The sequence below is a fragment of the Falco peregrinus genome, chromosome 5, assembly GCF_023634155.1.
Source record: "Falco peregrinus isolate bFalPer1 chromosome 5, bFalPer1.pri, whole genome shotgun sequence".
In the NCBI taxonomy this organism is placed as follows: Eukaryota; Metazoa; Chordata; class Aves; order Falconiformes; family Falconidae; genus Falco; species Falco peregrinus.
The window spans coordinates 66,366,859-66,391,569 of NC_073725.1; the positions used below are offsets into that span (position 1 = coordinate 66,366,859).

The following is a 24,711-nucleotide window of genomic DNA, read 5'->3' on the forward strand; positions in this document are numbered from 1 at the left end:
CCTGCATGCAGGTCTTCGTCCACTCCTCCAGCCACAGGAGAAAGAATACCCAGCTAGAATGAACTCTCCACACCTTCAGAAAGCTCTACACAGTCACTAACGAGCTGATTTGTGTAATAACTGCAGTGTCCTGCAAGGAACACTTCTGCCATCCAGCAAGACCCACAGCTAATGAACCCTTGGCTACGCGTAGCATGTGCTTTCCAGGCAGCAGAAACAGCAGCCCGGGATTTGTCTCCCCTGTCACGAGCAATCAGTGTACCTCCGTTGTCACCGGCCTTCAAAAGTGGTATTTCCATTCCTTAAATTAGAGGAAGACAGAAATGAATGAAAATTGGTGGATTGCCAGGGCTGGGGTAATTCTCAGAGATGCTCTGGTCTGTGCAGGGATTGCTCCCCTGGCTGCTCACATGTTCTCCTTCTCTCTGGCCTCATCCAGGGGGATTCAACATATTAATTCAGGAAGAATTCACTGTAGTTCATTACTTTGGGCCAATTTCCTGCTCTTCTCACCAAGTGCAGACCTTTGTCTGGTGACTGAGATTCCCTGAGCTGTGAACCTGGAACTAGTCTGCTTCACTGCATGCTCAGGGGTCCAGCAAACACTTCTCCCAGCTCATTGCTTTCTTTGTGTCTGCCTGGAAAAGTCTGGACTGGGTATCTTGCTGCCTGAGCACAGGGACCCTTTTCCTTATTTATCACAGTCATTCTTTATTTCCCTCCTTGATACAATCTAAAACTTCTTCCTGCTGGGTGAAAACAGGTCCCCAGCGCTGTGGATGTCTCCTGAGCACTGCTTTCCACAATGTTCTGCGTTCAAGAAAAGGAGTCTGAGCTAGGAGGGTCCGGCTGCGCTGAGCAATGGTTCTCTAGACCAGTTTGAGCCCCCTGGTAAGGGCAGAGATGCCAACACTTTACAACTCTTGCAGGTCTCCCCTGCTCTCTTGCTGAGAAGTCAAGGTTACAGAGTAGGCGCTCCCAGAAATTCATACCACTTCACTTTTGTAAACTAAGACGTTGTTAATAAAAGCATGGCTCGCACTTTTACCAGGCCCCAGATGTAAGTTAGGCAAGTGACCAAGCACAAATTCCTTTTTCTTGAAGTGTTTCAAACAAAACACTCAGTAAAAACCACTCTCCTGTGCTGCCAAAGTACAACCGTGCAGGCTAGTAGTAGGGCTGGAGCCCAGCGCTTTATGAAAGGGTGAGTAGCAACTTTCCCACCAGCACCTGAAGGGACGAGAAGCACCACAGCTTAACCCTGCAGCCACAAACATAACGATCAAGAGATAAGAGATTGCATCCATGATCTTTGTCCTCAAAACAGGGAGGATAGGTTGATCACAGGAGAAACCAGCCCAGCAGCAGCCCACACGCTGGGCTAGCTTAGGAGAAGCGTGGCCAGCAGATCCAGGGGAGCCATTTTTCCCTCTTCCACTTGAGCACAATCACCTCATTTTAGGAGTCCATTAAGCTTGCCCAGTCCTCTCAATTTTTCTTCCGTTCCCTCTTTGGATTCTCTAGGTATCTTGAGAGACATGAAAAATCTCTCTTCTGCTCCACAAACACATCCAGTTTGGGGTGCAGCAATTCTGACAGTTTACACGGGATTAATGGAAAGCCCTCGGCATGCTTTCATAGTCACTACCTTCCCTGTCCCTTACCTTATTTTCAGGGGTTTTTTTCTGTCTTTAAATTTCAGCTTAGAAATATTTATGGGGAAATGGAACCCTCCAGCAGCAGATTTAGCCAATTCTAAATGCACTTCTACTTGTTGAGCTCTTGGAAGGGCCACCAGCCCAAACACTGTTCTAGATTCCCCCAAGCCGTTCAGAGTTATCCTCTGCTGTAAACTCGGCAGCTCAGTGAAAATCTAGCTATTGCCAGGCTAGCAGGGATTTCTGATCTGGTACTGCAAAAAGGAGGGCTGTCTGCTATCCCCATCTGCTTTAGGGAAGAGACAAAGTTTCTTTTAGATTATCTGCCTGCCCCCACCCCTCCTCTTATCATGAAATTCATGCCTATGCAAAGAGCCAAATGAGAAGAACGCGCATGAGTGTTACCACTGCATTCTCGAGTCTTACATAACTTAAGCATGTGGCTTTTCCAGGAACAATGATCCTACCTCTCCATCTGAGCTGGAAATTTTTTCCTATAATTCAAGATGCTTTTTGGTTTTGATCTCAGCCTGGTTCTTTGCTGGGTGCCAAGGTTCATTTCTCACAATAACCGGGGAACACCATCGCAGGCTTCAGTCACCCTTGGCCTCAGTGGAGATCACCAGGGGGACAATAATTACTGCCAAATGTGATAGTGGTTTTGGGTAATGCATCTGCCCATCCGGCGGGACTTGGGATTGTGTCACAGCATGAGAACAGATTGGAAACAATGCTGACTTTTAGATCCTTGGCCTAAAGGGCAGCATATTTGTGTCTTCCTTGTTCTTGCCTTACCAGATCTCTCAAATGTACTGCGAGTATTTATTTCAGTGATTTATCAGTCTTACAAGCCTAGGACCATGCTGTCTGTATGCTCGCTGCTTATTTCCCTAGGCCTCTATGTGTCCAAGCACTGTACGCAGTCTGATAAGTAATTCACAGGTGAGAAAGCAGAGCGATGCCACTGGAGAAGGCAGCTGCTTTCACCAGGCAGCCTCCCGCTTCACGCAAGGGGACAGATTCAGTCCTGCAGAGAGATGTTAATTGCTCCCACCCAGAACATCGCCCTTCACTCTGCAAAGTGGCCCAGCACCCGTTTAGCTTTTAGGAATGAGCTCAAGTCCCAGTGATTTCAGTTATTTTGGTCCTAAGGATCTGGTTTTGGAGGTGCCAAGACACTGACTTTGTTACCACCAGTCGAAGCCACACACCGTAAGCTGCCGACGGCTGTTTTGCTGGGTAATACTGCAAGCCCCAAGGGATTCAGAATTCAGCACATCCCGAGGCTGCCGAGCCGGGCGATGGATCGCTTCCCTAAGCCTCTCAGCGACACCTGTAATATTGGACTTGACATCCATGGCAACAGAAACATTTTTCTCCGATCTCAACAAAGCCCCAGACTGACAGTGCCTCCCACATTGCTGCTGGAGACCCTTGACTCTCCCTGGCCCCAGGAGCACTCCTGCCTCCATCCCCAGGGATAAAGATGACATGAACTGGTGCACAGGTCCCTCTGGAGCAAACCCCAGCAGCATTACTGAGCATCTCTCCCACCTCTGCTGCCCAGCAATGCTGACCTGATCCCTGCTGGAACCCAGAGTAGCTGGGACTCAGAAGACCTTGACATGAGATGCTCGGAGAAAGTGGAGCCCTTCCAGCATCTGATTCTCCACTGTGGCTCTCCCTGAGGAAATGGGGAGGTCTGGGAAGAGGTGGAAGAGCGCATCACTGACTGCTCCTCCTAGGAGGGGCTCTAGGCAAGAAAGATTAGTTTAAGTGAACAGAGGCTTTTTTTCTTTTGTTATTTCAGTTAACAGAAAGGAAGCCTTAATTTAAGCAGTTATTTTAATCTCTGTTTTTACATTGTAGTTTTTCCCTGAGAATGGATGATCTGAAACTAAAGATAGTCTTGACATCTCATTTAGCACTTTAATTAACCAGGAAAATGCATAGCAAAATATATGCTTTTTAATTGAGCAATTATGCAGTTTCAAACATAGTTGCTCAGGTGTTTACTGTTTTGATTTTTATATTATTAGCAAATGGGGATAGATTATTTTTTTCAGATCATTTTTACATTTCTCCTTCTAATACATATTAAATTCTCTTTGTATTGAAATTGAAACAGCATTAAGTGGGTCTTTTTAATGTTTGATATTACTTCTGCCTCTGTGCCCAGGGTTGAATTTCCTACCAATTTTCAGAGCAGAAGGCAGCTGTGGGTGCCTGGGGGAAGGCAACCTCAAATCTAGAGATGCAGCCTTGAAAGATCACAGCATGGTACCTCAGCCCCCTGCCCTTCTCCTGCCAAGATGCAGCTCTCAGTGAGGTCATCAGCAAGGTGATGGAGCAAGAGGTTACAATGAAGGGAAGTCCCAACAGGGACCGCAGGATTCCCAGTACAAAACTGCATCCCCAGCTCAAAAACCATCCCTGCACTCACGCAGGGACCCCTTGCACACGGGGGCTCCGGACACACATATGGAGAGAGAAAGCCAGGCTGAGAAGGTTGCCTGGCCCCCACCTTTGGTTAGATCACACCAAAATCAATATGTGCTTACAAGAAACTACTGCCCAAGTTTAGGTGACCTGAGCCATGCAAAGCTGACACCAGGGTAGACACCTGAATTTTAGCTGAAATTTATGAGGAAAAAAGAAGGGGGGGGGGGGCTGTGTGTATAATTTTTAAGAGATGCATCATTATTATTCAGTTTTGTAAAAGGAATGAAGCAAAATGCAAGGAAAGTGTTAAAAAGACTGTATAGGTATTGGATTCCATCTGCTTAGGTTAATGCCAAGTTCAAGCCCAATAATGCTTATGATTATTTTTTCTAGCAAAGGGGGTCTATAAAACCTTCTGTTATACACCTTTCCTTTGTGAATAATGGTATTTTTTCCATCCTTTACTCACATTATTTTGTATACATGATGGAAGGGAATATCTTCCCTTATTTGTGCAGATTTAAATTTAAATCCTATATATCAGCAAGGAACCGTACAGAAGACTTTCTTTTGAAAAAAGGCTAAAAATGCAACCGATTTCCAGGAACTGCTTAACGCTTTCATTTGGAAAGCAGCATTACCAATTCTTCCATCTTTTTTCCCCCTTAATATCTGAAATAAATCAAAACTTCAAATACAGTTCTTAAAACTTCCAAACAAAACCCATATAAGCTATTAACTTCTCTGCCAGATAATCTTTTGCCATGCCAATACTCGCCTTCACATTTCCTGCCAATAACAAGAGAAACCAGCCTAGGCCAGAAGTCCAAGATCAACCATTTCACAATATAAATCAAGACACAAGGAAAATTTAGGAACAAGAGTCTTCAGTCAGAAGTTTCCAGCTGCTGCCTTAATTTTGCTCCTTCTGTTGCTTGTAGTATTTTATCTCTGGTTTATGAACAAATATGAAGGTTTACACGTGTGGAGTACATGGACCTGGAAGCAGCCAAAATGTGCTCAAGAAGAGGTGACTGAATCACGGGGACAGAAGCTCCAGTTGCACCTTTACTTTGGAGCATGGAGACCCCCATCCTGCCCAAGGAATGGGGGGAGGCAAGAAAGATTTGCTGCAGTTTGACCATGCTCTTCCCTGCCATGTTCCTCCTCCTCATTTCTAAGTGGAGATGCTCCACAGCTGCCTCCTTGCAGATGGAGAGGCCCCTGCGCATGCACAAACATGCATTTCTCCAGCTTGTAAGAAATTTAGCATGGAATAGATGAGAATATTTCAGTTGGAAGGGACCTACAACGATCATCTAGTCCAACTGCGATGATATGTGGGCAACCACAAGCAGCACAGTCCATTTCAGATGACAATTTTTAATAAATACTGGAACCCTGTTATTCTTTGCTATGCATGCTCGTAGTTTCAGTTGCTGTCATTAGTGACATACTTAGAAAAGCAATTTTGTGGGGTATTTACATCACCATAGCTACCGACACACTTTTCATGAACAGCCCACACAATCAGTACAAGAGAGTCTGGTTACCTAAACTATAGGATTAAGTTAAGAAATGGGACATTTTAGCTTCCACCAGCTCTTAGTAGCACCTTGGTTCTTACTCTAAACAGAATTTCATTTCCAAGCAAGTTTTCTACAAATTCAAGGTCAAGAAATCAATTTATTTTTTTATTTTTATAAGGAACAAAAGCTGAACTTCTGTATTTAAAGGTCTTCACCCTGGGATGCCCAGGAAATCAATACCTCTCGCCAGATCTACAGCAGCACAGAGATGGTAACACTGCAGAAAAGATTCGCTGACTCCCACTTGGAGCTTACTCCTTTCAAAGTCAACTAAAACGTTATGCTTGAGCTTGGCAGAGGCAGAATCAGGGCCTGGATCACGAAACATCCAACAGTGCTGGTTGTGTTTTGGGCATCGGCTCTTTTTAAAGGCACACGTTTCACAGAAAACCTAAAGCGAGGGTGAAGAAAATTACAAATGCTGCTGGTCAAACAAACCCTCTTATAATTCCTGTACAGAGATGCCTGTGGAACTGCAACGTCAGGGACTGAGTGGGATTAAAACACTGCTGGAAATCACATGCTCACTGCACACACCTTGGAGTAAACTGCAAAATTGGTGAAGCTCATCTCTGCTATGTCCAATGCCCCCCTGACGTCACACATCAGCTCCAGTTTAGGCTGGTGCCACGTGGCCCAGAACCACAGCCCGTGGCTTCCTCCCTGGGTGAGTGTGGTGGATGGAGAGGTCACCCACCTCCCAGCAACTCCTCCTCTGCTGGCATTTTGCAGTTGCAACGTGCCTTTCCCCTCCACGCCCCAGCATCAAGCTGGAAAATAAGAAGGTGTCAAAAAAATCTACAGAAGAGCAGCTTGGAAACTCCTCGTATTCCCCATTCCCAATTCAGACGTTTCTCTGTCATTTTGTATAAATGGAAGCGGTATGACAAACGCCTCCCCAAACATCCTCTCTTCAACCATCTTCTCAATTGCAATGGCCATTTCATAATTAAAGGGCTTGACATAATTAGTTGTGTTTAAAGTCAGGCTATAGCTGAGCCTTTATTCTTACTTGAAAAAACAGGCAGCCATGAACTTACAGGAAATCATACTGCCAGCAAACAGCTCAGCTGGCTGCAGACTAATCATCTTTTCTTTCCCCTTTGTTAAACACATTCTTGCTCTTGGAAACTGTTCAATAGTTCATTAAACTAATAATCCTATTCAAATCCTGCCTCATAAATGGATTTGTCAGTGCTATTCCTTTCAGGAGACCGTCATTTTAAATTGTCTCTACTTTAATGAGTTTAAGGACAGATTAAATCATGGCTTTGGCTGTGATTTATTGCTCCACATTGCTTTATTAATTGTTATTTGTAAAAGAATTGATGAATAAAAGGCTTGTTTATTTTGCATTTACTTCATGCTTTGCATTTATTTCATACTTTTCCCTTTATTAAAGGAGCCTGGGATGGGAACAGAGCTCCAGATAAATATGTTTCCAGCAGAAACTTAAGACAACCTTTCCTGCTGCATTGCTGAAGCCTTTTTTACCAAGACACCTACAACTGTCCCTGTGCACAGCCAGTTCACTCCAGACACCAGCAAGGAGAGCTGGTGCTGGCTGCACTGGAGTTACTGGAGAGCAGTTTCTCACTACAGGATTTATGATATTAAATGATTCTGTGTGTTCCTGTTAGTACTAAGACTGCACAAAAAGTAACTTGCAAAGAGAGCAGATATCCTGTGCTGCTTGGGCTTACTCAAGCCTTTCCTGAGAAACCCACAGGAAGTTATTTGTGCTGTGTGTAGGAGTAGAACACATTTAAGAGAAAATGAAGGAAGAAGCACCAAATATATTTGGGTATTTGATTCTTCCAGACTTAGTAAAAATTCTCCTATAGACATCTGGGTCGCACTTCTCCCTGCAGTTCCAGCGCGATTCTATTTTCTTGTCCCAGTTGTGATATAACACAATCTAGAGATGGAGGGAATCCATGGTTCCACCCACCCAAGAGAAAAGAAGGCACATACCAAGAGCCAGATCTAGCTCGTCAAGATACGTGACTGTCCTTTGAGTCCTTTAATGTATCCATCTGTCTGTCATAATCCGTTTTGGGAGCAAAAACATTTCTGCCATGAACAAAGCAATCTGTGAATGGCATGTTAACATTGTCAAAGGCTTCGAGATCTGGCAGGATAGCAGGTCTTAAGCATAGTGTATGAAAGGAAAACACTAACTTGGGTTAGGAAATCAAATTATTTCAAGAAGCAAATAAGACAGGGCTATGGACAGCCCAGAAGCCCTGAGCAGAAGGTCTTCACAAAGGAAAAGAGGAAGCATAAGTTAGGACCCTGCACTGCTTCATCATTAGCCTTAACCAGCAAATCCTCAAAAATCCTTTTGTCTGTTCTTCCTTCCATTCTGAACTGATACACAAAATTTTGAACATGCTCACAGAAACCAGAGTGTTCAGGATGGTGGCCCAGGGCACACCAGGGAAACTGCCACTTCAGGCCCATGTGATGCAGCTAGAAGCTTGGCTGTATTTTAATTCCATTTCCATTTAAATTCCTTGCATGCAAGCCTCAGAATCAAAGAAAATCTCAAAATTGAAGATATTTCAGATTAAATTAGTCTATCTCTCTGAAAAAGAAAGTTGTGGGCCTTTGAAAGCAAGTGCCAAAGTAAATATATTTGAAATAGTGTCATAAACTTTTAAAATAGATACCACAAATAAAGGTGTTTAGAGGTTCAGATGTGTGTTTAGAGGTGTGGCGTTGCAGATTATTCCACAAATCATGACAATAGTCAAGATACGCCACCTGCATTGTAAAATAACACCAAGTTTAAAAAGACAACCCTACCTTCCTTTACCGCTGCACCAAGAAAACTCACTGTTCATTCATTTCTTTTGCTACTGCAGGGCTAGTCTGAGTGACTCAAACCTCTCAAACCTTCAACTATGACCCATCTGATTTTCCCAAAGAAGTGTATCAAACTCCATTACATTTCACAGCAGCAAAGAATCGCGATACCTTAAGGCAGCAAAACCCAGGTCAGGGAAGAAGATGTTGATCCACAAGCTGCAACTCTCCAGAACTGTTTCGAGCCACAGTACAAAGATGAGGGACTAGTGCTGTTGGGGGAATCTACAGCTAAAATTACCGTGTCTGTGGCTCTGCAGGAGATTGCTTTCACCAGCTGCCAGGCCCCTCTACAGCATCGTAGCTGGCGACATCTGTAGCTGCTTTCTAAGCCCAGTAGAACATTATTTACAACATCACTCTTCAATAGATTTCTCATCTCAAGTGGTGTTCTCTGCTTGTAAAAAGGGAGATTTTAAAAGAGAGAGATTGCTGAAGGGCTGGAAATCCTGAAGGAGAGATTTGGACACCAAACCTAGGAGACTGTCAGGGTCATTTGACATGGAGCATGGGAAGCGCCTGGGGCAGAAGCTCCAGCTACTCTGAGTTTTGCCAGCTTCCCCTGTTGCCCACCATGATTCCCTCCCTTGGAGCAAGGCTGCTCTCCCAAGGGCCATGAAACAATGATTCTTCAGTTGTCTTAAATTATCGTTGCACAGGCTTCCTTAAACAGACCTTGCACTTATCCCAGTGGGTTTTTTCTCTTTTCCTACAGCAATTGCTCCAGAGGGCATGAGGAAAGCAGAAATGTGGTCCTCTGCTCTCCGCAGGATACTGGGAGCTGGACACTTCAGGCCTGATTCTTATCCTGCCCCGAACTTACTGTGTGGCCACTAAGAACTTACACAACCAATAATTTGGTATTAATTAAATGTCGGTCCATGTCTGAGGCTTTAAAGTACAGAAGGGTTTCCAGAAGCCATTTCTAACTTGGGAATCTGGGCTTCATTTTTAAAATGCACTTGGGATTTGGACCCTTCAGGCTCACCAAAAGTCACAAGGATTTAAGCTGTAAATCCTTTTTGAAAGCAGAAACTGATCATCTAAGTCTCTGAGGACCATAAGACCAGCAGACACCAGTGACCTCCTCCCAGGTCCAGTGGGGAATGGAAACACTCATCAGTTCCTTGCTCTGCCCTTCCCTTCTCTTCACAAGGCTACATGAGACAGCAATATCCATGCACACACCAACTCCTTCCAATCCTTTCTATCCCCATTACGAGCACAGTAATGAATCACACACAGCCCTGGGCAGCCAGGCTGAACAGGAGTCTCTGGATCTGGTAAAATGCCAACCCATCCTTTTCAAGAAATGGCCTTCATCCCCACGAGTCAAAGATTTGGGATGTTTCATCTGAGGAATGATGGACAGAGAGGAGCACGGTGAAAGTACTTACAGGTCACACTGGGGGAGACAAAGGCTGTCCCTAACCCTGCAAGTGAGCTGATGGCTGCTTTTGGTAGCTACTTTTGAGAAGACCAAGCCCCCAGGCCAGCTGCTGCCCATCTTTTCCGAATCCACCACAGCAGGCGGGAGCAACCGCGCACATTTGAATTCCAAGAGCAGATGCCGCCAGCCCCACAGCGCTGCCCCTGCCAACTCGACGGCCAGGCTCTGTGTTCCAGCTCCAGCCCAAACACGGCACATTTGCCTGTCTGGGCTGCAAGCACGGCACTCCATCCCATTCAAGCAGCATTCCCCAGCAAGTGCCGGAGGACTCTGGCGCAGCCCAGGCTTTGCGCGTGTATCACGTTCTGCTCTGATTCTGCCCACTGACACGGGAACACTTTCCAAGAACCACAGCCAGGCAAACTTAAAATAACCCAGAATCAACGCCGGGGCCAGGAACCATCTTGAGAGCATGCGAACACAGCTGAGCTCCAGCACAAGCTTCAGGATTTTCTAGCTGAGCCCTGTCTCCCTCCTCAGGTGGAAAACGCTCACAGGTCCAGCTCTGACACCGATCTCTCTATAGGTGAGACCACAAGCCACAACTATGCTGCACAACAAGGGATGTCGCGTGACATCTTCCTGTTAGCAACAACCATCCTGTAAAAGCAGCTATCGGAGGCAATAACCTCTGATAAAATACAGCCCTGAGCACTGACAGGTAGCAGCAAACCCAAGGCAATCAGACCCTGTGCTGGCAGCATCCCCAGTACTGACAGTGGAAAGCCCAGCCACAGCCATCACCCCAGCTGAATGCCCCGCACCCCTCCCGCAGACAGGCAGAGCACCGCCGGGCTGTGGTCTCCCGAGCACAGCAGCAGAGCTGGGTGCACAGCCCCCTGCTCAGCTGCCCCTGGGGCATGGGCTTTCCTCCTACCGCAGGTCTGCAGAGCGGGCTCCTTCCCAGGCTCAAGGAAAGGCGATTCTGTATGTTAACAACGCAAGTTCTGCTTTGTCAAATAGAAAAGAACATTAAACGTACCCTCGTAAAGTGTCTTGGCCTCTTCTTCTCACTCTGTTTGCTGGCTGTCTTTCCTCGTAGCCTGCAAATCTGTCTGTCTGCAAGTCCCCTTCATATTGACCCTGGGCTTGTTCCACATACATAACTGCTGTACATCCCAGCATGAACCTGGCCAGCCATAATACCCCCATGACGGCACGTATTCCTCGATCCCCCCAGCTGCCCCGAAAGCTTCTTCCAGCTGGAGGGTCCCTGCTGCCTCTGTGGAGGATGTGTTTTGGCAGCAGCCTCTAAGCGCCAAGGTGCCGTCCTGCTGTTCCCTTTCTAGAAGCAAAAAGAGAGAAGAGAGAGAGACACACAAGTGTTCTTAAAGGCTTTCACATTTTTTAAATTATTAATCATGCCAGGCAGCCCCTCCCTGCCTGGGCTTAGTTACAGGTTACTTAGTTAGAACCTGGAGTTAGTACAGCAGGGTCATACCATCACACCGAGGTTGGCTCCTCATACATACAGCCAACCTGTTCACGCTGTCATTCCCTACCACAGTGCTGCCAAACCTTTCTTTCCCAAGGGAAGATCCCTGCCAGGCACGGTTCTGCCCTTGCATCGATTCTCCTGCCCTCCTGATGGATGGACCTCGGCACGGTGCCTTGGCTCAGAGGCACAGCAGGAGATGCAGGGCTATGAAGCAAGAGCAGAACTTCAAGACTGATCAGATCCTATTTCTGGACCATCCTCCCAGGTCCTACCGCCCTTTTACTGCGGGCAGTCCATGGCATGGAGATCATTTGCTGGAAAACCACTTCCCAGATACCTGGTGATTCTAGTTAGCTGTGGGGAGTGCGCTGCTGGCAAACCCGTCAGAGGAACATGTGCACCAGTGCTGAGCTGGGCAAAAAGGTCATCATGGGATGGAGTGAGATGGCAGACTAAGGCAGGGCTAGAGCACAGGGCATTAAGCTAAGCCTGGTTCCATAGAGGGTGACGGGACAGAGGAGAAGGCGGAGCGCTGGGCACGCTGGAGGGACACAGGAGAGTTCCCGAGCGGGGACAGGCAGCTGAACACAAGAGGCCACAGGGAGGAGGAGGATGGTGGTGATGATGCAGGGTCCACAGCCTCTGTGGAGGGGGGCAGAGGGCTAATGGAGGCAGCAAGGGCAGCCCTCACACCTCCAGCTGTGGACACCTTGGGGCAAGCACAGCATGGCCAGCTCTCCAGGGCTGGGGCCAGCAGCTGAGCCGACAAGGTGGCCCCAGCTGGGCTAGGGCCAGACCCTGGCATGCCAGGGCACATCCTCAGCCCCCGGGGACCTGAGCCCAGCCTGAGGAGCAAAGCCCCTTCCTGGGGGCGGGGTGGCATGGGGGGTCCCTGGGCAGGCGGTGGGGCAGAGCCTGGAGGGCAGCCGGGGCTCAGCCCGTCCTGCAGTGGTCTGTGCAGCAGCTTGGAGCCCCTGCAGGGGCAAAGGCAAGTGGCCCTGGGCAAGGGGCCAGGACCCCAGCACACCGTGGGTGGCCTGAGCCTGAGGGTGCCAACATGGGTGCCAGGAGCCCGCGGGCTCGGGGTGGGAGAGCGGGCAGGCTGCAAGAAAGCCCGGTGGAAAGGCTCTATGAAATGGATCGTGGGGGAACGTGCTCCACAGACCAGATCCCCTTCTCCTGCTCCCATTCCTTCCTCACCACCACCACCACCGCCGCCGCTGCCCCCCCAACTCCCATTCCCCACCTCTGCCTGGAGTAAATGGGGACCCCCTCCTTCCTCCTGCTGGCCAGGGTCAGAAAGCATCTCTCACCTCGAGACCCCAAAAGTTAGTTCCTTCAGGGAGGAATCTCCACCCCAGAGTGGAAATAATCTGCCGCTTCTGCGAGCGGGGAGGGACAGGGCCCCCGAGCCTCCCCTGACTGTCCCCCTTGCTCTCCCACAGCAGCACTTTCCCATTCCAGCCCAGCCCCAAAACAGGCAAAAAAAAAAAAATCAGACAAGACAGAAAACGTGTCTGACCGAAAAAAAAAAAAATAATTAAAAAAAAACCAAAACCTCACTGCTCCCAGTGTCCCAGCTGGGAATCTCTGATCTCTCCAGGGCATGCATTTTTCAGGCTGTAATATTTCAAGTGCAGTGAATGAGAAAGACAGAGTGGGAAGGGAAAAGGCAGGGCTGGAGCGGAGGCAGAGACAAAGAAACTGCCCTTCCTGCAGCCCTGGGAGCTCTGCTGCTCCGCTACACGCCTGCCTGTGAGGGCTGCGGTGGGATTCTCTCCAGAGACAAAAGGGAGAGCTGCCTCTGCTCCCACAGCTCCCAACACAGAGAACAGATGGAAAAAGAAGTCGTAAAAAGCACAAAAGTTTTGCACTTCGGGGGGTTAACACCCTTCGTGCAGAAATTTAAACTGAAGAAAGTCCAGATGCATCCGTTTCCTCACGGAGAAGTTAGAAGCGTGACAAATGATCGATGCACAGGCACATACTCTGAGAGCGTTCACACAAGTCTTACTAAGAGAGTATGGAAAAGTCATTTACACCACCAAAAGAGAGGGGTAAAAAAAAAAAAAAGGAGGCTCAAAAATTATTTTCAGCTCTGAGAAATTCCATCAAACACCACTTGTAAGAAATACACTGACAAAGCAAAGAGAGAATCAACCACTAAATCCAATTTTAAACTGATTTGCAAGTTTGGAGGGAATCAGGAAAGACAAACCATGCCTTTGAGTGTGCAAATTAAGTCATTCAATAAAAAATTGTGCAAAAAGCAATAAAATACAATTAGGCAGAGAAACAATTAGGCAGATAAAGAGAAAGAAATCAGCTCTTAGCTATGCAGCTCTGGATTTAGTCTGAAACTGTTTAAATACCTTTACGTCCTGGAACTGGTGATGTGCCCAGAGCTCCTTTGTTTAGTGGAGATCTGGGCAGAAAAGAAGGGAATAAAACCCTCACTCTTGAAGGAGAGAAGAAAAGGTACAGCCTCATCCGAAGCGGCCAGGGGGAGGGCCCTGCGCCGGAGAGGGGTGCAGGAGGAGTGGGAGCAGCCAGGACAACCCTACCACATTCTTCAGCCAAAAGTTTTTAACTTCAAGGAGGGGCTGGGGGAGAGGTTGGGTTTAGCAAGAGACGTCTGAATGCAGACATGATTATCACCTAAACCGTTCCTCCTGAGCCGAGGGCTCGTTTGGTTCAGTTAATTAGGGAATGCTTTCAGTTCAGCTGGATGCGGTGACTGCTTGTCCCAAATTTAGGCTGGAGCTGCAGGAGGGCATTAGTAACAGCGACTTCACATCAAAAGAGTTAGAGAAAAATAATTCATTTTCAATTTGGGACTTAATTTCTTTCTTGGAAAAATTATGCTTTGTTAAGAGGAGGAAGAAAAAAAAGATTTTAAGTAAAAGGCACTTTTCTTGCTGACCATTTTCCTGTACTTAGTACAGCTAATGTGAAACAATTAAGGAAAAAGATGGCCTGAAGGATAGGTGAGCCAGCCCAGGACCTTCACCTGGGCTCCAGAGGAGAAAATCTTTGAAGTTAAAAGCATTTTCTCAAAATAAATATAAAGTAGTATTTGGTAATATTAAGTCTTTCCTCTAAGGAAGGGCTTTGAATGTCAGCTCCGCGTCTAATGCCACTCTCTTACTCGGTGCAAGAAATCCTTCCTCTGCCTCTTGTTTCAGGAATCATTACTGATGGCTTTTCTTTAAATAATACATAATAAAATGCACATGACCCCCAACCCCACCCCGCTCTGAGCTCCCCCTGCTCTCTGCCACTGCACACCCTCAGCTTCACCAGGAGGTGGGAGCCCCCCAGCACGGGCAGACCAGGTGCCACCAGCCTCCTCAGAAAGCCCAAACCAAGTCACTTCGCAGGTGAAAGAAGAGGTTCAGAGAAGCTTCTGCACCAAATGGCTGTGCCCCACGCACCTGGAGGTAGGAGGGTGCCTCCTCATTATCCCACCATCTGGCCTGGAGCTCAGTTCCCTCTTTACACCCAGCAGATGAGGGCTCAAACGCAGCGCTGGGATCAATTCACAGAGGCGCAGAAATTCCAGGGCAAGCCCTAAGCTGACAGGGAGACTGTCATCCCTTCTCCTCCTGCCTCTCTTTGAAATGTCCTCGCTGCTGCCTTTGTTCTTTTGGCTCTTCCTAATCAACCCCCTACTAGCTTTATAGAAGTCAGAATGATGCTCAGCCTAATTACCAGCAAACTTGGGGAGGCCGACGGGGAAAAGGCAGAGCTGGCTTTCCCAGGCAGCCAATAACTGAGCATTACGAGGAATGCGGCTCTGTCAGCACGTCTGCAGTGCTCTACAGAGCTCAACAAGATACAAAAACTATTTCCTGGGCCTGACCCTGCGATACCGATTTCAGTTCAAACAAACATGGACTTTACCTGGTGGAGAACGGCGGAACGGGGACGTTGTATAGGGCAGAACAGCAACAAAAGCACAAGGAACTGCATCGTCCCCCCTCGCAGCTGGTGACAACTGGTGAGGCAGGAGATCAGCTTTCCCATCCAGCCTAGTTTAATCCTCGCTAACCTCTACATGGCAATCATCGTGTTGCTTATACGGGCACTGGATAGTTAAAGGTGTCCCGACACCTACAAATGCACACAGGGTCTTTGTTATGTTTGCAGAACTGCCCAGAAATCTGTCTGCAACTTCTGATGACCATGTACTTAAAAAAAACACAAAAAACCACCAAAACCCCCACACACACTTTCAAGCATCCAAAGCAGGTGGTATCACATAAATGGAAAATTTTTCTTGTTTCTTTTCCAGGTGTTAAATCAACCACAGATCTTTACTGTTGGAAAGCATTTGTAACACCAGTTAAGACTTTATTTGGGTCTGCAGCCTAGGGTATCTGCGCTAGTGGAGATGGTTCTTTGTGCTTAGAACAGATGCTGTCCCATGCGTCACCTCTGGCATGATCCTGCTCAGTCCACTTCCTCTGTTAATTCACGTGTAAGCGATCTCAGAGAACACATTTAATTAGCATTTCCTGGACACATTTGCCCTCCCCTCTCTGTTTGTGGGATACAGCCCCACAAACAACTGGCACACAAGGGAAATACACTCTTTCCTTTTTCTGCATTCCACTTTGGAGGGTTAAGCAGCATTTTCATCCCTCCAGCATACGCAAACCTCTATGAACACGATGCTTTTAGCTCCCTCCCTGATTTTCTAGAGCAGGGCTTTTCAGCACAGCTGCATGTGATTAGGGCATAGCAAGCCCCAGGATTCAGGCATCCCAGCAAGATCTCCTTCAGAGTCTTATTCGAGCCTCCAACCAGTTCTTTATTTCCCTGCCGTCAAACGCTTGTTTCTGGCCACAGGGAGACACAGACACAGGTATTTATTTGTCTGGTTCCCTGTCCATTTTCCCCCGGGGTGGCTGGGTGCTTTGGTATTGCTTTTGCGCACAGTAACATCTTCACCCCAAGCATTCCTGGATCTACCTGGTCCCAGGCAGCATGGAGAAGGCTACAGGTAACCTAAAGTGTACAACCTACCTCTGCTGTTTGCATCCAGCATAACTTCATTGCAGACCTCAGGTTGGGGATGGGAGAGGGAGCTAGAGGAAGGTCATCTTTCTTTCAGGCAATACCGGGGTGCACAGCAGCCCCTGGGAGCCAAGAAGTGCTGGAACAGCTGATGTTTCTCAGCTGGATTGCTTCACAGTCCACAAAACTCTACAGAGGAAAAGCTCTGAAGTGTGAGGAGCAGCAGGATGGCTAAATACACTCCCAACCAGCCCACGTAAAATTACCCTAAATAAAAAGCAGCTGCTCTTCTGCAGTTAAGAGGCAAATGGAGAGTCCCTGTTTGCAGGACTAAAGGCACAAGTGTATCAATCATACAGCAGATTTATCTGGAGTGAAGTTTGCTGTAGGACAGGAACAGTAACCACTGTTTTAATTAAGGCTGCCTAACTGACAAACATAATTAAGTCTGAGAAATTTTCTTAGCTTGGCCATTGTGGCTTACGAGTTATACCTAAATAAGACTGAGGGCCCAAACCTTTTTGAAAGTGCATGAACTGCTGTAAAATTGGTATCATAAGAAAAAAAAATCCATCTCCAGCCCCTCAAAATTAGCAAATATTCTCTCATGCCAACTACACTGTGTTTAAGCTCCCTGCCTGTAAAACAGGATAACGCTGCGCCTTAGTTCACAGGGCTGTCACGAAGATAAAGTACTTTTGAAGTGTTTCAGTTTTAATATGTGAAGCACAGTGGAAAAATGCTTGTAATTAATTATTATCATTAATGATGTGCTTCAAACAGAGCTGTACAAGTGACTTTTTTGCTGCACTGGACAAACTGAAAAATAAAAGAAGGGAAAGGAAGAGACATTTGGTGGTGATTTGATGAACATTTTAGCTTGACATGAACATATAATTTGACATTGAAAAATGCACTTTTGGTTTTGGAGGGATTTTTAATTAATGTTATGTTATTATATTTATTCAAGCTCCTAAAATGATGTCTTGAAAGGCAAAAGTACAGCATATAATTTTACGATTAGTGAAATGAAAGATTTGCAAATTATCTGTCAAAATTATTTGACAAACTCGGTAGAGATTTTCAAGTTTTTCATGGTATCGGACCAGGAATTTTTGCCACATCTCTTGTGCACCTAGACTGAACTGTGGGCGATAAATAATGCATACAGCTATCTGACAGGGTAGAAAAAAAGATCTCACCTCTTCATTTTGCTGAGCTCCAGGTAGCATGTGTGCTGCATGTGCCAATCCTATGGAAAGAAAGCATGAGGTCCACATTAATTAATCCCATTATAATCATGAAAATGCACAGGAGAGGATGTTTAAAGTTACTTAGAAAGCTGTTAACGTCAATATTTTCTTTTTAATGCTTGGTTGCCTCACGGCTCTTTCTCTGGGCAGTACATATCAGGATCTTATGAACATAAGTATAATGAGAGATGGGAATCTGGCAAGTCAGTTCTGATGTTACACATTATTACAACTCTTGCCTACATTTCTGTATAAAAGTGTAGGAGGTGATGTCTTCAGTCAAATCAGTGACTATCAAAAACATAGCAAAGCTGAGTTAAAGTGGCTTTAACTTTTCCATTTCTGACTTCATTCAGTGTAATCTGAAAAATGCATTTGCTAAAATTAGTACATGTTGCTTCTTGCAAGATGACACAATTGCTGTCAGGACAGCAACAGTTCTTAATCGTGATGTCATTTAACAAGAAAAAATAAATCAAGATCAGGCTCTTGTGTTCAGTTTCTTGCTGAGAGCTGAGGTCAGGGAATGTGGGATTTACACTGCTGCTCCAAGCTCCCTGCAAGGCTGTGTCCCGGCAAGCCCACAGCTGCTCTCTTTAACTTTGGACCTAAGAAATTAAGAGGGTTTATTTAAAGGGAATGGTGTAAAATGGTCTGAGGCGGCTAAAGTGAGGTAGTCATGGCTGATAAACCTGTACTACCTGAGAGCTTTGTGGTTCCAGGGCGTGGGACGCTGCCAGCAGGCAGAGCTGGGATCACTAGGACCAGCTACTGGGATGATGGTGATGGAGAAGGCCAGGAAAAAGAGCCTAAGAAGCCAGAGACCCGTGCCTCTGCAAAGGTGACCATGGGCTCCAAACCTCCTTGGTAGGGAGCCAGAAATGTTCTGTCCTGGGTGGAGCTGTGAGCCCTGGACTCCTCCCAAAAGATGGGTGGATGTCCCTTGGGCCCAGCGCAACCTGCAGAGCATCCCTTCCTCCTCCAGCTGCTCCAGAGATGCAGAGTGTGGGCAGAGCCCTGTCCCTATAAATGAGCCAATATGCTTTTCACAGAATCACAGCACAGTCGGGGTGGGAAGGGACCGGCGGAGCCCACCCAGCCCAACCCCTGCTCCAGCAGGGTCCCCCAGCGCAGGCTGCACAGAGCCACGTCCAGGCAGGTTGTGAATGTCCCCAGAGAAGGAGACGCCACAGCCTCTCCCGGCAGCCTGTCACGGTGCTCCATCACCCTCAGGGTAAAGAGGTTCTTCCTCATATTCAGGTGGAACTTCTTGTGCTGCACTTTGTGCCCATTGCCCCTTGTCCTGCCACTGGGCACCACCAAGAAGAGCCTGGCCCCGGCCTCTTGGCACCTGCAGGCACTGGTAAGTTGAACACATCGATGCTGTTCCCAGGTGCTCTACGATGTAAGTGGGTTTTGTCAGATGAAGACAGAGCCCAAGAGACAAGTTCCATCTTTCTCCAGGTCTGCTGAGGGGTGATCATGACATCCCTCCCTGCTTCGGCTTCCGCGCTCCCAACTGGGGGCATGACGCCGTCTGCAGTGAACATGCTTCTGCAGTGAACCGGAGTCAAAAACAGATGCAGGGAATTTCCAGAAACTTCTCATCAAATTTCAGAATGTATTTGAGATCAAAAGTGGAAGCTATCAGCACCACATGAAGCATTTAAAGACAGTCACGAACAAATTCAGACAAAGGTTTCCTCAGGGAAATTGTTCAACAACATTAACTGTTCCACTTGCTTTCCAGCTTAGCACGCAGTCTAGCGCGATCAACAGATTTTTAACATCAAATCGGACTGGTTTATCATCTTACCTGCCATTCTAAATAGTGCAGCCCAGATCATTTTGCTGTCCCACCTTTTGCTGAGTCCAGTAATATTTGTTTGCCTAAAATGTGCGTTCAAAAAAGGCCCCGTGAGGACACCAAGGCACTAGGATTCATGACCTGAACTTCCTACTCACACAGCCAGAGGACGGAAGGGATGAGCCCGGGTGATCCCTGTCTACGGTTTAAAACAGCTGGACCAGCTGTGCTGTGCACTGCTGCCCAGGGCCAGTGCCAAAGCAGGGCAGCCTGTGCAGCGAAGGGTTAAACGACATTCCAGTACCTTGTCTTTGTCACGAAAATGTGACTCTAATCTCCACAGCAGAGAACCTACTACCACCCCCAGACATTTTCTCCCTCATTAATCACCCTGTGATCTGGCAGGGGAGGGGGGCTGGCAGGGGGCAGCCAGCTCTGAGGTCAGTGAAAGCCCATGCCCCAGAAAGGACCTGAGAGCCCATCGGCTGACGGTGGTATGCAGGGGTGGTGGGATGCAGGGGTGGCTTTGCCTCCTGGAAAACCGCACTGTCTGCTCCTGCACATTGTCTAGATGCCCTTTAAAATTCACCAACAGGCAGATGCGCTTGCTGGCTCCTTCCTTCCCAGGGCTTTCCTGGCTTGCTGCAGCAGAAGCTTGTGTCACCTGGAGGCACAGTGGCCATGCCGACACTGCTAAGAGTGGCATTACCTCTTTGGTGGGAAGGAGGTCTCGTTAGCAGTCCACCCCCTGCACCCAGCGCCCCTGGAGCAGCCTCCTGGGGCAGATGGAGGAAAGCTGGGTCCAGCTGGGCTGTGAGCCACTGCCCCAGCACCAGCGAGACGCATTCCTGGCTCCGTCGGCTTTGCCCGAGTTCAGCAGGGATTAACGTGGATGAATCGGTACCCACCCCGAGACTTCGGTCAGTCAGGGGCCTTTCATCAATTCACGGAATGGTTTGGATCTATGAATTTATGAGACACCCCTGACTGTTTAGACAGGACTGGGTCAGATTCAGATCCTAATGGGTTTGCCTCTGGAAGTCACGGGAAGATCTGAGTCGACCTCAGGGACGGGGGCAAGGGGCCAGCAGAGACAATCAGATCCTCACTGCTTTCTGCCTTTCCCAGGGCTGTAGAAATATTCCCTCATTTTGCACACACGTGTGAAGCATTACATTCCCGTGGGAACTGAGATGCGTACAGAACCAGACAGACCTGTCTGCTTCCCTGGAGCCAAGGGCAAGGATCGAGCCCACGGCACCCACTCACGCTAAGCTGCTATCAGTGTCCTGCTCGAGCCACGGCTCCCGTCTGTGAGATTTGCAGTCTTAGAGCTTGTGACCACAGTTGCAACATTCCTTTTGTTTTCTAGGAATTCGACTCCACCAAGGAGGGAAACCACAGGGAAATTGTTTCAGTGTGCGCTCTGGATTGGGAGAGAAGGGATGGGGCCGAGGCATGATGTATAACACACAACTCAACAGCCAAGATGTTTAAAAAAACACACTTTTCTTTAAACCTAAGGAAAGTAACTTTTTTTCTCTTTAGCTTGGCAGGCAGCAGCAGCTGTGCTGAGCCCAGGCAAGTGTAGTTCAAAGCCAGGCAAGTCTGCTGCAAAAAATCAAGCACTGGACATTTATTAAGATTTTATTCATAAAAAGCCACGCAGTGAGTGCAGTGGGATTTCACTGTGGAACTTCTGACATGGGAGCTGCCTTATTTAGAATGAAAATTGCCTCTTTCTCCTGCCAGGAGTAAGGCGATCCCTCCATTTCCTGTGAAATTCAAATCAGGGACACAAACACCTTTCTTGTTGCCCTCAGGTGGGCTGGAGTCTGCATCCAGCCCTTGCTCGTGGGGGTGGGGAGCCTCAGAGCCACGCAGTGGTCATCTCCAGGCAGATGTGAAGTCTCCCCACCACAGCTGTCTGCTCGAGCCCCAGAGAGGCCCACACTATTCTCTTTTCCCTTGGTTGAATTCAAAGTCCCCCGTTCTCAAACCTTTTTTTCATTTGTAGCTCTTTTCTCCCCTTTGTGCAATCTGTAGGACAGAAGTTTAACTTGGCAACGGTGCTGGAACAGATGGAGAGCACTGGACCAACTCCCCAGATCCCAGGAACTTCTGCTCAATGCCGTATGCAGGATTTCCAGCCACTTACTGCTTGGATCTGCCAAGGCAAAGCCTAAAAACAATTTTCAGATAGAGAAGCTGGAATTTTCTTTAGGACATCAGCAATCCACAAGTCACCACATGAGCGTACTTCCCCACTGGAAGGTTCAAAGTCTGCAAATTCCATGTGAACTAATTTCAAGTGAAAACAAGGGGATAATTTTAGGGAAAGCTGTAATATTCCTTCCTACCACTCGCTTTGTGGAAGTATCAGGGTGGTGAAATCCAGCTCACTGGCTTATCTTGAAGACAAAGATCAGGCAGAGCTCTGCGCCTGCCTTTCAAACACATCCACACACTTCCAAGCCCAGCCATGAGCAAGGCACAGGTTGGAGCCATTCCTCAGGGGAAAGAACGTCCTTTTTTCTTTTAGTGCAAACAAGTGAGTAAAAAACTTGTTCATGCTCATGAGCAATGTGCACAATCCAAGCCCACTGCAGTCAGTTGGCGCAAGGAGACGGAGCAAAGGAAGGAACCCACAGGGGCTGGAGAGGCTCAGGAGGGGAGCAGGGGGCATGAGCTCCCATTTTTCCATTGAAAAGTGGTTACTGGTCATTTTACATCATGCAACAAAGGACAGGTGAGTTAAAATTACAATAAGCACAACTTCATAAAGTCTACAAACAAATCTGAAATAGTGATGGGTAGAATTTTCCTGTGGAAAGCAAATTTTCTAGAAGAAATGTTGTTTGAAGTTCTGGAATCATCTGCAAATTCTTTACATTAAAACAAAGAAGGATGTATGTATTTTGGAAAGTGAGAACTTCAAGTTTTGATATTTCTTAGACCTTTTCTTTTTCCCCCAAAAACAAAAATATGCAGGGGACCAGATGGGATGCGTCTGAAGGTGCTGATGGTGCTGGCCAAAGTCATTGTGAGGCTGCTCTCCATCATCTTCGAAAGACCAACTGCATCCTGGGCTGTATCAGCACGAGTGCAGCCAGCAGGTCTTGGGCAGTGATTATTTGCCCCTATTCATCACTTGTGAGACCACATCTGGACACTGGCTCCCATTTCTGGCTCCCCAGTATAAGGAAGACCCTGCTGTACTGGCGTATGTCCAGCACAGGCCACCGAGATGGTCAGGGTGTTGGGGTACATGATGTATGAGAAGAGGCTGCGGGAAATTAGTTTGTTCAGTGAGGAGAAGGGAAAGGGAGGAGGATCTTGTTACTTCCCACAGCAACCTAACCACAGGGTGCAGAGAGGACAGAGACAGATTTTCTCAGAGGTGCCCAATGAAAGGCCAAGATGCAATGGACACAAGCTGGAGCAAGGGAAATTCTGCTGAGATATAAAGCTTTGTACAAATATTGGTCAAACACTGTGGGCCAAGCCCAGGCAGATGATGGAATCTCCATTCATGGAGATAATTACCACTCAACATGGACTGACAAGGTGCTCAAACCAGACTTGCTTTGGGCAGGTGCTTGACTAGACATCTCTGGAGGCGCCTTCCAAACTACACAAGCCTATGGGTTTAAGATTAAAATGACAGCTCCATCTCAAATGTTGCCTGTCTTGTTTAGGGTTGGTAAAATACCATGCAAAACCAAATGCGTTATTTCATTTTAGGTCACAGGGCAAATTTCAGGTTGACCTAAGGATCAATAAAGAAGTAATCAAAAAGGGATGTGCAGTGAATCAAAATGAATGTTCCATTTTTCACAACTCCCTGGTGTGGGTGGGCTCTGAAGTACTGAAGGGCCTGAAAGATCACACAGCAAAACCTGGCTAAAAGTGTGGGATGAAGAACCACATAATGGCCAAGAACAATATTCTAGGACATGAGAGAGGATACCTGACATCTTCCCATAGCCCTCAGGTGCACAGGGCTCAGTGATAAAGTAAAAATGAGAAAAGTAAGCAAAAATGTTGGAGAAAACCTTGTTTCTTGCGTGCAAGAGTCCTTGCTCTCAGACGCAGATGAGCTGGGTTTGTATCTCATTAATTCAAGCAGGAATGCAAACATGGGGATGTCACAGAAGGACAAGACATACTGGACCCTCCATGTGAAAAAGCTGCTGGGTTTTTAAGCAGGACGGGTAGCCTGGGTGGTCAACTGGTGACCAAATGCTGAAGAGCCGCTGGCAGTTTTGGGAATGGATCGAGTGAGAAGACCAAACTATTTGTCCTGTCAGGGCTCTTGGGGTCTGGACAAAACTGCTCTGTGAGCTGGGCTCGGTTCTAGTCCACCACTGTGTTTTGGTGACCTGTGCTACAGAGTGGAGGCTATTCTGACATCCCTGTCATGACATGCCCATGTGGGAGAGGCAGGATTTTAAATACTTCAGGACCTTTGTGGTATGGGGAAGTTCTGACCAGCCCATAGTCCTGAAGGCACCTGCTGGAGGGTGGCTCCCAGACATCTCAGTACTGAGCATGAGTGGAGATAACCACAGATTCAGAAAGTGCCCTGTGCATGTCCTGAGCCAGGTACTCCTCTCCCCACTGGCTTCCCATGCACCATCAGTTTGTGTGCCTAATGAGTATTTTCCAAACGAGGTGCCTCCTCACACATTGTCCGATCCCACTTTCAGACTGAACTCACCTCCTCATGGATCACAGAGAGGCAAATAACGAGCATCCCATTACATAAAGGTGAAAGCAGCTGGGTTAATCAGCTATATATTTGGAGAATAAAAGCCGTTCTGTGTATGATTTTTATTTTTTTGAGATGGAAAAGACCTGTGAGGTCATCTCTCCTGTTCTCTGCCAATGCACCATGTTGTATTTTGTTTTCCTTTCTTACCAGACAAAACAATTCAGGGTGGTTGAGACCATTGAGCTGCAGTTTAGCTCTTCAAAACCTGTCTGTGTTTGGTACAGCACCGTTCAAAGGAGATATTCCTCCGGACTCCCAAAAGCAGAGGCAGAGTATGAACCATGCAATGTGACTGACAAGCCATGGGGGATGTTCCCACTACCCTCCTTCGGGCTGACAATGGGTGTTTCAAGGGCAGGCATCTTCAACCCATCGCAACCCAGTAAATTCTGGAAATGTCACTGAAAAGAAGG

At 47.4% G+C, this 24,711-nt stretch overlaps 1 protein-coding gene across 1 annotated transcript in view; it reads right to left on the bottom strand.

Moving 5' to 3' along the window:
* The window catches only part of FBN3 (fibrillin 3), a 109,787-nt gene extending 95,890 nt beyond the window's left edge, over positions 1 to 13,897 (bottom strand). Inside the window, exons 1-2 of the mRNA XM_055806578.1 lie at positions 13,818 to 13,897; positions 10,990 to 11,292 (exon numbers count right to left, since the gene is read on the bottom strand). Coding sequence (XP_055662553.1) covers positions 10,990 to 11,159 — 170 coding nt within the window. The 5' untranslated portion in view covers positions 11,160 to 11,292; positions 13,818 to 13,897. The remainder of the gene's footprint in view (positions 1 to 10,989; positions 11,293 to 13,817) is intronic.
* Positions 13,898 to 24,711: the final 10,814 nt, after the last annotated feature.